Consider the following 12415-nt stretch of genomic DNA (forward strand, 5'->3'; position numbering starts at 1 on the left):
TCCTCATTGGTGGGTTCCAATTTAATACCAAGTACATGTGATACTTCGCTTAGGAGAATAGTCTCTAGTTCCATACAGATTGTTACAAAAGACATTTATTCATCATTTTTTTGTGACTGAGTAGCATACATATACCACACTTTATTAATCCACCCATGAATTGATGAGCACTTGGATCAATTCCACATCTTTGCAATTGTGAATTGTGTTGCAATAAACATTTCAGTGCAGAAGTCTTTTTTGATAAAACGATTTTTCCCCCCCATTGGGTATTTATTAAGTATTAAGTAGTGGGATTGCTGGATCAAATAGTAGTCTACTTTTAGTTCTTTGAGGAATTTTCATACTGTTTTCCATGGAGATTATATTAATCTACAGTACCACCAATAGCATGTAAGCATTCCTTTCTCCTTCATCCACTCCAACATCTATTGTTTTTGGACTTTTTAATAAAAGCCATTGTAACTGGGGTGAGGTGATATCCCATTGTAGTTTTAATTTGTATTTTCCTGAAGATTAGTGATGTTGAGGCTTTTTTTATATGTTTGTTGGCCATTTGTCTATCTTCTTTCAGAAAGCTTCTGTCTGTGTCTTTTGACAAATTTTTAATATCATTTATTTTTTTCTTGCTGATTTTCTTGAGTTATTTGTAGATTTTGGATATTATCCCATTTTTGAATGTACAGTTTGTGAATATTTTCTTCCATTCTGTAGGTTGTCTATTTGCTCTGTTGATTATTTTCGTAACCATGTGGAAGCTTTTTAGTTTAGTCCAGTGCTATTTATTTTTGTTGTTGTTGCTGTAATTCCCATTGGGGTCTTAGTCCTAAATTCTTTGCCTCAAGGTTATTCACAATAGCTACAAAGAAAATAAAACACCTGAGAATATACTTAACCAAGGAGTTGAAACATCTTTAGAAGGAGAACTGTGAAACATTGAGGGAAAAAAAATGCAGATGACACCAACAAATGCAAAAGCATTTCATGTTCATGGATAGGTAGAATGAACATTATTAAAATTTCCACACTACCCAAAGTGATTTGAAGATTCATTAAAATTTCCATCGAAATACCCATGTCATATTTTATAAATCTAGAAAAACTAATTCTGCACTTTGGAACCAGAGAAGGACTGGAATAGCCAAAACAATCATAAGCATAATGAACAAATCTGGAGATATCACATTGCCAGACTTCAAACCATACTAAAAGGCTATTGGAACCAAAGCAGCAAAATATTGGTACAAAAATAAAGACATAAGCCACTGGAACAGAATAGAAAACCCAGATATAAAACCATCTACTTACAGCCAACTGATATTTGACAAAGAAGACAACAGTGCCACGGGGAAGGAAGGTTTATTCAATGAACTGTCCTGAGAAAATTGGATAGCCACATGCAGAATATTGAAACAAGAAACCTATCTTTTACTAGTCACAAAAATTAATTCAAGAGGGATTAAAACTTTCATGTAAGGCATGGAACTATAAGAATTCTAGAAAAAAAATGTAGGAAAAACTCTTTTAGATGCCATTTAAATTTGAAATCACTATGTTGACTACACTCACACACACCACGCACACACTCTTCCCCATACATCAATTTGGAGAAAATTTACATCTTCCCAACATTGAATCTTCCAGCCCACAAACACATATACCAGCATATATTTTATTCTCTCAAGAATATTTTGTAATTTTCAATATAGATGTTTTACACATCATTTTTAAGATTTACTTATATTTGATGGCTTTTGCTATTTTAAGACATATTGCTTTAAATTTTATTTTCTATTGTTTAATACTGGCATACAGGAATACAATTGATCTTTATGTATTGGTCCTATGTACATTGACTTCACTAAATTCACTTATAAATTCTTACACTCTGAATTTTTTCACTATTATGTGCACAACTATGTTTGTGCAAATTCTGATGGTACTCTTTCTATACAATTGATGTAACTTTTTTCTTATTTTATTGCATCGGCCCAGTTTTCCCATTCAGTTTTAAATCAAAATGGTAATAGCAGGATATTGTTGTCTCATTCTCGATCTCTAGGGCAGAAACTTTCAATAAGTCATCCTTAAATGTTAAGCTTATTATGGACTTTTTTTTTTATATTTTTATTTTTTTTTATTATGGACTTTTGAAAATAATCTTCATCAGAATAAGGTTGTGTTTTTGTTTTCTATGAACTGATATCACATCTTATCAAATGATAGAACTGTATCTATTGAGATAATCATGTAATTTCTAAATATCTGTTATATCTAAAATATTCTCTTCAGCATCTTGATGTTGTAAAGATAAGGTCTATAACACTATAGAGTGATATATGTAAGATAATTGGGGTATGCCATCTTTATCTCTGTTAAGTGGTTCCCACATGTTCTTAAAATTTTAGTTCTGATTAAATGCATGACAAATAGTAGGTGTCTCTGTATAAAAGGTTTGAACAGCTAAATTCCAGTGCTGGGATTCCAGCTGAATTGTAAATTTTTCCTTTGCAGGGAAGCAGGCTGCCTTAGATCCATTCACATTGCGGAACCTTCTGCCAAATTCAACTGACAAGTATTACACTTACAATGGCTCCCTGACATCTCCTCCCTGCACAGACACCGTTGACTGGATTGTTTTTAAAGACACAGTTAGCATCTCTGAAAGCCAGGTAATCTCTGACATTCACACAAATACAGTAATTTGAAGCAATTAAAAAAAAATTATTGTTTAGCTTTGCATTAGAATATCTGTTGTAAAGCATTTACTTATGCCTTTGAAGCAGATATGCTAAATGATTTGGTGTTCTTTCCAGTTGGCTGTGTTTTGTGAAGTTCTTACCATGCAACAATCTGGTTATGTCATGTTGATGGACTACTTACAAAACAATTTTCGAGAACAACAGTACAAGTTCTCTAGGCAAGTGTTTTCCTCATACACTGGAAAGGAAGAGATTCATGAAGCAGGTATGCATTGAAACATAATTTTTCTGCAAATCTCGCAGAACTGATGTTACAGGAGGTAATTGTGATATGATGGAAAATACACAGGACTTAGAATTTTAGAAATATTTTTATTATTAGTTTTGTAACTTTAGGTAAGCCATTTAATTCTTTGAATTTATATTACCACATCTATAAAATCATAATCAGGGAATCCCTTCTTCCTCATATGAACAAACACATTTTATAAGTGATAAAAACTGAGATTCAATAAAAAAATTATTTTTCCAGAATATCCAGTAACATCTAGCAAAGTTACATACATATGTCCTAATTCAATTTATGGCATGGCATTTGCCTGGGTTAAGAGTGATAATTTAAGAAAGGAATGAATATGAGGATGGGTGTTCAGAGCTTGGGGACATCACTACTAGTTGAGATGATGAGGGAACCTTCATGGAGGAACCATATTAGAGCTGAATCTTGGCACATATTCAGGTTTTCAAGTGAATTGTTAATGATGATAAAAAACATCTTCTTCCTATTTCCTTTCTTGGGGGAAAATAAGTATGTTCTTGTTAGGTGCAGCCAGTGGAGATGACACGAGTAGGGGTGTCTTTGAAATGCCTTTTGTGTATTTTGAAGAAGAAAGATCAATCAGAAGCTTTTAAAAATGTCTGCTGAACACAATCAGATAGATCTGCTGATTTGTTCTTTTTAGTTTATGTAGAGATTATGCCAATTCATGAAAGACATAGTTGAAGTGGCTTTCATTTGGGGACTTATAATCTTTCAAGTAGATGGACTTCTTTGATCTCAGTCCTGCAATGAATTTTTTGCCATGTGCAATATTAATTTAATAATCATCTTCTTTTGAAGATTAAGCCATAAAACAACATGGTTTTATGTTAATGTGGTATTTGTGAAATTGTTTATCCTTTAACAAAAAAAATAGAGCTCAAGAAAACAGTGATGAATAGCTATATTTAATATGACATTAAGTTTTAAATTAAATTGCTCTGAAGCGAGGCAGTTTAATTATATTTCTCCCAGCACTACAAAATACTGTAACATCCTGTCTGGTAAATAATAGACAATTGATTAGGGGGAAAGGTGAGTTTAATTATCCCTTTTTCTCAACATTATAGACCAAATAACAAATTAAATGAATATGCCTTTTTTCATGTACTTTTATCAATTACATTTTATTAAAACCCTCAGTGACTTTATTGCTTTTAGAATAAAATCTAAATCACTTGTCATTGCATAGTAAGTTCTGCTTCTCTTCACCGGCATCCTTCTCTTGTGTTGAAGTCATGAAGTTTCCTGAAGATAAAGACCGCATCGTTCTAGGTTGCATTTATGCACACTCTTTCCCTGCTCCTTCTCAGTCTTCAAAACTCTAGTAGGGCATTGCATATCCATGGGGAGGCCATCTCTGACTCTATTACCCCAAATCTGATTCCGGCACCAGGCACAGGATTGCACACTAAGGAGGTACCACACCTAAAGAGTTCACGGCACATGATGCTCATCTGGAGTTGTGCATTAGCCTGGGTATGCCAAACTTCACAGGAGTTGCCGTAGAACGGTATTTATCTATGTGCTTATTTAACGGTAAAGTATGTTACTGATGTAACCGTATTTTGCTATGTACTTACCCACTAGACTCTGAGCCTTGTGAAGGAAGTGACCAAGTTGTTTAGTCTCTCTTTCACTAAATATTCACTGCATGACTGAAAGAATCCATTTCTATATAATAAAGACATAGAAGGTAATGCTTGATGTGTGTGCTTCCTGCGCTGTTTAATGTGTAAGCTACATGTAATTCTGGTTTCATGTAGAACATTGCTTTCACAGTTAAGTGTTAAAAACCCAAAGAAATAACAATAATAACAAAAGTGGTGATAGCTGATATGTATTTTGTGACTTCACCAGGAATTGAACTATATAGTATTTGATTTAAACTTATATTACTTTGATTAAGTTGGTCTCATTTTCCAGTGTGGGAAGCTGTTTTAGAATGGCTTGCCAAGTTTACACAACCAGAAAGGGATAGAGTTGGTATTTGAACCCAAATCTCCCTGATTCTAAAACCTTGCGAAGTTCTCTCCATTGTGCTTTTATGTTTATGAAGAAACATAATTTCTGCTTATATAATTTTTTCATATAAACTGATGACCTAGAGATATAAAACACCAAAAAAATAGTATTGGCTTTTGAATGCTTTATTTATCCTAAGGTCAAACACAGGAACACTACTTTCCAAACTACTTGGCATTTAGGGTTATATGAATGTACGATAGCTCCTATACAGTAGGGAAAGCAATTTTCTTGAGTGGAGCTTCTGCGAATCACTTTTCTTAGAGCAGTTGTATATTTCAGAATTTCACATTTTTACTGAAACACTATTGTGACTACCGGAGTAATAATAATTTATTACCTGTTTGTGATTTAGCTCCACAGTGATTAAAATGGTAGAATTAACTAGGAAGAAAAAAAGGACTCATTTAATCTAAGGGGTGTGCTCTCACCAGCAGACACAACGTAAGCCTATGTGGCACACCTGGGTGAAGGGCTCAACTACAACTTGAACTTTACCTAACAAATGCAGACACTGTAACCTTATCATTTGTACCTTCATGTTAACCTGAAATTTAATAAAAAGAAAACAAATGCAAAATTTAAGAAAAAATAAGTTTTAGAACAAAAATGTACACTGGCCGCTTTGGCTGTGTACTCAGTCCTACAAGTGCCTGCTTCCCTGGTTTCCCCAAGAAAATCCAACCACACCAACATTTTGTGATATGTATATTTTGACTAAAGATTTATGGAGTTGGGGGGGGAGACAAAACTTTGCATATCCCCAAAACTTAGGGCTGCAACTTAGAAAATATTGTTTAGAAAGTGTTATTCTCTTATATGATATATCTTTAGGAAAAACATATACACTCAAAAGCCAATACTAGCTTTTCATTAAAGTTTCATGTCTTTACAATTACCCGCTTTTATTCTAAAATCGTGTAAGCAGAAGCTCATCTCTTTTGCACTCCTTTTGCTTGGCCCCAGAGCCCTCTCCATCATATTTCTGACCCTCCTCTTTGGTCAGTCTCTCTTACGGAGTCTCTGCTACTGCATTGAGCCCACTTGATTCTTCGTATCTTTCCAAGGCAGAAGAATTATCTTAGTCCCACATCCTCCAAACTTGCCTCCCCTCACCTCCCTGGTGAGGTCAGCAATGCAGGGGCCCCTTGTTTTCCAAGATGTTATCCCCCTTCTAGGGGAGTCGAAGGGTATAAAGAACAACTTTTCCCCGTCTCTTGCATACACTTGTAGCCACATTTATGATTTTAAAGCTTCAATCTTTGTCAAAATAAATGACTTTGAGACAGCAGTGAAATATATTAGAAACTCAGGTCATGTCATTTGCAGGGTCTTATCCATACAGTTAAATATTCAGTCAACTCTTTTTTTTTAATTGATGTCAGCCATCATATAATTATGACGTCATTATCAGATAATTAATTTGTATGCCACTACAAATTATAGGACCTTCCTAGGACCCATAATTGAAAGTAATTCTTCTTTCTTCTGAATTATCAACCCTCCTTACCTATAGTTATTATACTTTGCCTTTCATGCCTTTCCTTAGAAGTGTTTGTGCACACCTTAGTTTCGTGGTAGATCTGTCTGATTGATCTCAGTATTATCTATTTCCCCTGATCAAGCACCTGTCAGGTAGGAAATGCTGTCTGACTCTTTGATGGATGATGAACAAATGAATGAATTGACATGTGGCCAGAGCTTACTTAACACTCAGCCTTTGGGGTTGCAGAAAGCATGTGTGTTCCTGGCAACTATCACAGAAGGAATGACTGGCCAACTTGTGAGACAGGTTGGAGCTAAGTTCTTCTTTGCTGAGCATCCTTTAAATAATTAAAACTCTGCAAAAGCCCTCATGAGAATACAATAGAGGAGCATCAGCATAGGTGTGCAGTTCATGTTCAGAATTAAATATTCCAGGGAAAGGAGGATTCTAGTTTTAAAAAGGTAGTATCCGTGTCACAATATCATTGTTAAATAGTTTCCTCCGTGACTGAGAAAAAAGAAAGAGGTAAATAATTTACTTTCTTCATTTTGGCTCTCTTAGTCCTCTTTAAAAGTACTATTGCATTTAACCATAATAAACATTTATCGCATTTTTATAGTCTTCTCTTGTATAACATTCTTTTAAAAAGTGAGTACCTCACTTTTCGTTTTGCAGTCAAAAAGGGAGAGGCATCTGATGATAGATTTTCTTTTTTACCAACCATAGCAATTTTTGCTTTATCCATCATGAGTAATTACATTCCACAGCGTTATTATTATCTGCCTTGTGCACATACACTGTATATTCTTGTGGTAGATTTTCCTTGGTTTTCCTTAATGATACCTCCTTTTCTACTTTTTGGAACTGAATTTGAGAATGACAATTGAGGATTGCATTTATGCTCGGGATTTATTATTTATTAAATTTAATATGAAAATAAGTTATTAATTACATGAACTTTGTAAAAAAGAAAATATATATAAGCACACAGAAGAAAATAAAAATCCCCTGTTATGTCACTACCCAGGGATAACTATTGTGAGTATTCTAGTGAACAGCCTTTCAGACCTTTCTCTTAAATTAAAAATATACTATTATATCTCTGAAAATGAGACTACACTACATGTCCGTTTGTTGTCTTTTTTACTCCATGGGATATAGGTATATTTTTAATGCACCATCTTAGTTTTATGCAGCATTCCATTCTATAGTTCTAACAATTTATTAAAACTAAATCAGTTTTTCAGCTGTGGACAATTTTTGTTGTTATAAATATCAAACATCCTCATTTTGACAAAGAGAGAAGTAAGAGCTAGCATGAAAATTGTCAAAATCTTGCTCTCAAGTACATTGTAGAAAAATTTATTTTGCAAAATCCATTGCAAATAATTGCAAAGCCATGGGAGGACTGCAGATTTAGGTAAGTTCTTGGAGGTTGCAGGCCAGGCTTTCTTCATTTTTATATTCACAGAAGGGACCCAATAAAACTTTGCGATGGAACACATATTTTACCAGAACTTTGATCCTCTATGTTTTCACTTTTGTGCAGATCTAGTATTTATGAGAAAGGCATTTCTTATTGACATCACAAAATGGGCAGTGGATCTTCTAAGGATCCTAGAATTTAATAGAACTGTCTGATCTGGAAGGAGTTAGTAAAAGCTCTTTAAATACTGAGTACCATGTGTGAATAATGACACAACACAGCACGAGTATAAAGTAATGAAGTTCAACTACCCCTTCCCTTCAGGCACCACTGGCTTTTATGCTACACTCTCACCTCCTAACAAGGTTCACCCTCTAAGAGGCAGGAGCCTGCTAGGGCACAGGGGAGAAAAGGCTTGGGCTTTATAGTCCTGTAGACTTGATTTCAAACCCCAGAACCAATATTTATTTGTTGTATAAAAACTGTCAACCTCAGCCAGTCTCAGTTTCTTCACTTATAAAACGGGAAAGTTAAAAATAGTCACCTTATAGAGTTGTTGTGGGGTTTAAATGAGCTAGAGTTTGCAAAGCAGTACAGTTCTTTGAATGTAGTGTGCTCCAGACTCAGAACTAGTATTATTGTAAGGTGTATATATGTATAAAGACACAGCACGTCACAAGTATGACATACTATCCACATTTTCCATTGTTTCAGAATAATTTGTTAAAGAAAATTCTGGATATGCTTCAAATTTAATTTTCTAATATAGTAATATATTTACTACACCAATTTTTAAAATAGAATGTAAATTTTTTTCAAGGCAGAATAAAGTGAAGGAAGGGTCTTTGTAGCATAATATATTTGAGTTTGAAAATTTTCTGCAATTTTCTGAAAACCGTTGTGATGAATTTTTACATTAATATACTTACCTTCTGGAAGGTCAGTGGTTGTAAATAGCATTTGTCATGGTCACCTGTTGTATGTTAGCACTATAATTATATTCAGAAAAGCAAAGTGAAGATTATTTACTTCTTAGAAGATTATAGATTACAAATTTAATGGGTCCCCAGAGAAGATTGGGTGAAGTAGGTAGAATTCCAAAGACTTCGTTGGCTGTCTATTATATAAAGTGAATAATGTAAGCATTTATAAATGCAAGACCATATATTTTCCAATTATTACATTTAACACTATATAAATGTTTACAATAGTTTTATTAAGATCTGTTACTCCCTAAAGAGAAATAAAACCTCCTTGGTTATCTTCTGGGTCTGTAAGTCTTAAGTTTCTCTCACGTAACCACAGGACATTTCAACCAAAACTTTGTGAAGCATTTAAGCTTTTAATGGAAAATACGTGTAATTTTGAAAAGTACCTCTCTTAATATTTTTTTTTAAATGAGCCTCAGAAACGTCAAGTAAAGAGATGGTGAACTTATCAATGTATATTCACAGAGCGCTTTTGTCGTGAGCTATGGTAAACTGTACAGAAGTTCAAATTAGTAAAACCTGATGTAGTCTCTGGTAATTATGACATTTTCTCTGCCACTCCTCAAGAGGCATTTCTCTGTCTTTTTATATCCATCGACATTTTTCTCATTATGCAAAGAATGAAGACTGCATCTTCTTTTTCAAGGCAAACTGTCCCTTTTCTAAGGGGACGGTGAAGGCAGAGCAAACCCACACCTTCCCTTGGTCATCTACGTCAACTTTCTTGATTAACAAAGAGATGTGTAACAGCCACAAAATTCATTTATATTTCTCCTTCCCCATTTCTTTTCCTTTTTTCTTTCCCTCCACTTTTTCCTTTTTTTCTTGTGATCAGTGCTGTGCTTATTAATTTTTTGGTACTTGTTTCACAAGTCATGTGTGTTCTCATGTTCTAGGCTTCACTCTTGAGAGTGAAACAGAAATAATGAGGTGATGAGTAATAAAAAGACTTTGTTTCAGCTAAGACTTTGTGAAGCATTTAAACTTTTAATGGAAAATATGTGTAATTTTGAAAAGCACAACCTAATTTTGTCTAAATAGCAGATTTGGTTTTACAAGTTTATTGTGCATTCTCTGTAATAGACTTAGTGAGCAGTAATTCCATCTTACTAAGAGCTTGCTAAATCTGGGGTTAGAAACCAATCACAGAAATGAGCTTCTGTTTGTTGTCGTTCTGAGAGAGAGTCTCACTCAGTCACCCTAGGGTTGAGCACCCTCGTGTCATAGCTCATTGCAACCTCAAACTCTTGGGCCGCAGCAATCCTCTTGTCTTATCCTTCTGAATAGCTGGGATACATGCCAAAATACCTGGCTAGTTTTCTGTTTTTAATAGAGACTGGGTCTCCTTCTTGCTCAGTCTGGTCTCTAACTCCTGAGCTCAGGCAGTCTACCGAGGTGAGCCTTCCAGAGTGCTAGGATTACAGCATGAGCCACCGCACCCAGCCCGGGAATGAGCTTATTAAAGGCAAAGATTAGCCCCTTCATCTGTATGTCAAAAGTGCCTGGAACCCAGCAGATGAGAGTGGATTGCTAAAAATGAGTGTTTCAAAAAGGACATTTATAGCTGCTTTATGAAAAATAGTACATCTTCATTTTGTACAGTAAGGACCCTTTCCATTTCTATAGTACTGGCTCTCTTACTTGCACTCTTTGTGACTTGACATGGTCCTCACATGTATCAGAGGCCTATGCATAGCCAGAGGCCTACAAGAACCAGGTTGTCCTTGGTCTGCAGTCAATAAAGAATCAATAGCTACGACCCAGATCACACATAGACATGGAAAGGAATCAGGATGTGAAATATGTGTCTGAAGACGGAAGTAGAACTTCAGGTGCTGCCTGTGGCTCAAGGAGTAGGGTGCCATCCCCATATACCGGGGTGGGAGGGGTGTGGCAGGTTCAAGCCCGGCCCTAGCCAAAACTGCAAAAAAAAATAAGAAGTAAGTAGAACTTCAAAAGACTTCTGAACTTCGCATTACCAAGGAAATTATATTATTGTTACTATTTTATCATATGGGAACTTGTATTTGGTGTCCGAGTACCTAATGATCTGGAAAATCCTTCTTTATTTTCAATACAGATGGAAAATTTAATATGTATTAATCACTTCTTCCATGGTCATTACCCAGGTTTGTATTTAAAGATTAATTAGTATACATGGAATAAGCTAGATTGTTACTTAAAAGATCTAGTTCTATCTTATAGAAGGGCAATACTTCGTCAACACTGTAGTCTATATATAGAAATATAGGCTTTTCTCTTGAAGTCTTTCTAAAATGCATTTGGGTTTTGTTCCGTAAAATTCTGTGATTCAGTATCTGAAAGATGAGCTTTAGCTGTAGCTTTACGTATATAACTAAAGCTACATTGTTAATTATCAGTAAACACAAGGAGCATTTTAAAAATTAATCTCTAATTAAAATTTAAAGGTATTAAACACATAGCTAATAGACTTAAAATGGAAGAAAGTCCCATATATTTAAAAAGAAAGAAAGCAAATAATGAATACCTGCTGGAAAGGAAATACAAATTTCTTTTGGGGGTCCTACTGATTCTTAAAATTTGAAACATCTAACTGATCACTGCTATTAAGCCAAGATAAATACAGACATCCAGCCAAAGTGGTTTATGCTGTTTAGGCAGCAGTCCTTTGGATATTTTGAAAGTAATACTTCTCTCAAAAGATTTTTATGTTTGAGTACATCCATAAAACTAAAGCATTTTAAGATTTTTGTCTTGAAAAAGTATAGTTCATTTTTAAATCATTACTCTCTAAAAAGTGAGACTGATATTTAAAGGACAAAATCTGCAAATGATATTGTCCAGAAACATTTTTCACCTTCTAAAAGTAGGCTTGGAATTCATTAGGAAAAAAGAATGAGTACTGGTCCCAATTTGATGGTCTTCTGCCATCTGGTGGACATTAATAGAAGTGTCAATACATAGAGTAACTGATGCCCTCTGGACCTAAGAGAGGGAAGGCTTGGTGGAGGTGGGTAATCAGTGGGACCTCACCTATGGTGCATAGTGCAAGGGCACATGTCAAATCTATTAAGAGTAGAGTATATATGTCTTAACACAACAAGTAAGTAAATGAGGTGAAGGCTATGTTAACAAGTTTGATGTAAGCATTCCAAATTGTATATAAAATCAGCACATTGTACTCCAAAAATGCATTAATGTACACAGTTATGATTTAATAAAAAAACAGTTTTTTTAAAATTATGACATTTTATATTCTACATGCTACTCATTTGACAGGTTTTCATATACATGTTTAAAAGGCAAAGCTATGCTTTTTATGTTTCTGCATTTTTATATTCTGAATTCATAAGTTTTGATAATGCAAGAACTGTCCTCTTAGTAAGCTCCTAAAGGAATATTCCAGTCTAAACCCTTTTTAAGCAAAAAATGACATCAGAGGTCTACAGTGAAAAATTGTCTAACTCATATAAAGTTATACATGTA

The 12415-nt window shown here is 34.5% G+C and overlaps 1 protein-coding gene across 4 annotated transcripts in view; it reads left to right on the forward strand.

Moving 5' to 3' along the window:
• PTPRZ1 (protein tyrosine phosphatase receptor type Z1) overlaps positions 1–12415 on the forward strand; it is a 197352-nt gene that overhangs the window by 119477 nt on the left and 65460 nt on the right. For all 4 annotated transcript variants that reach the window (XM_053609318.1, XM_053609319.1, XM_053609321.1 and 1 more), the window contains exons 7-8: positions 2515–2672; positions 2817–2967. In XM_053609318.1, coding sequence (XP_053465293.1) covers positions 2515–2672; positions 2817–2967 — 309 coding nt within the window. The remainder of the gene's footprint in view (positions 1–2514; positions 2673–2816; positions 2968–12415) is intronic.

The sequence above is a fragment of the Nycticebus coucang genome, chromosome 11 (assembly GCF_027406575.1).
Source record: "Nycticebus coucang isolate mNycCou1 chromosome 11, mNycCou1.pri, whole genome shotgun sequence".
NCBI classification, from domain to species: Eukaryota; Metazoa; Chordata; class Mammalia; order Primates; family Lorisidae; genus Nycticebus; species Nycticebus coucang.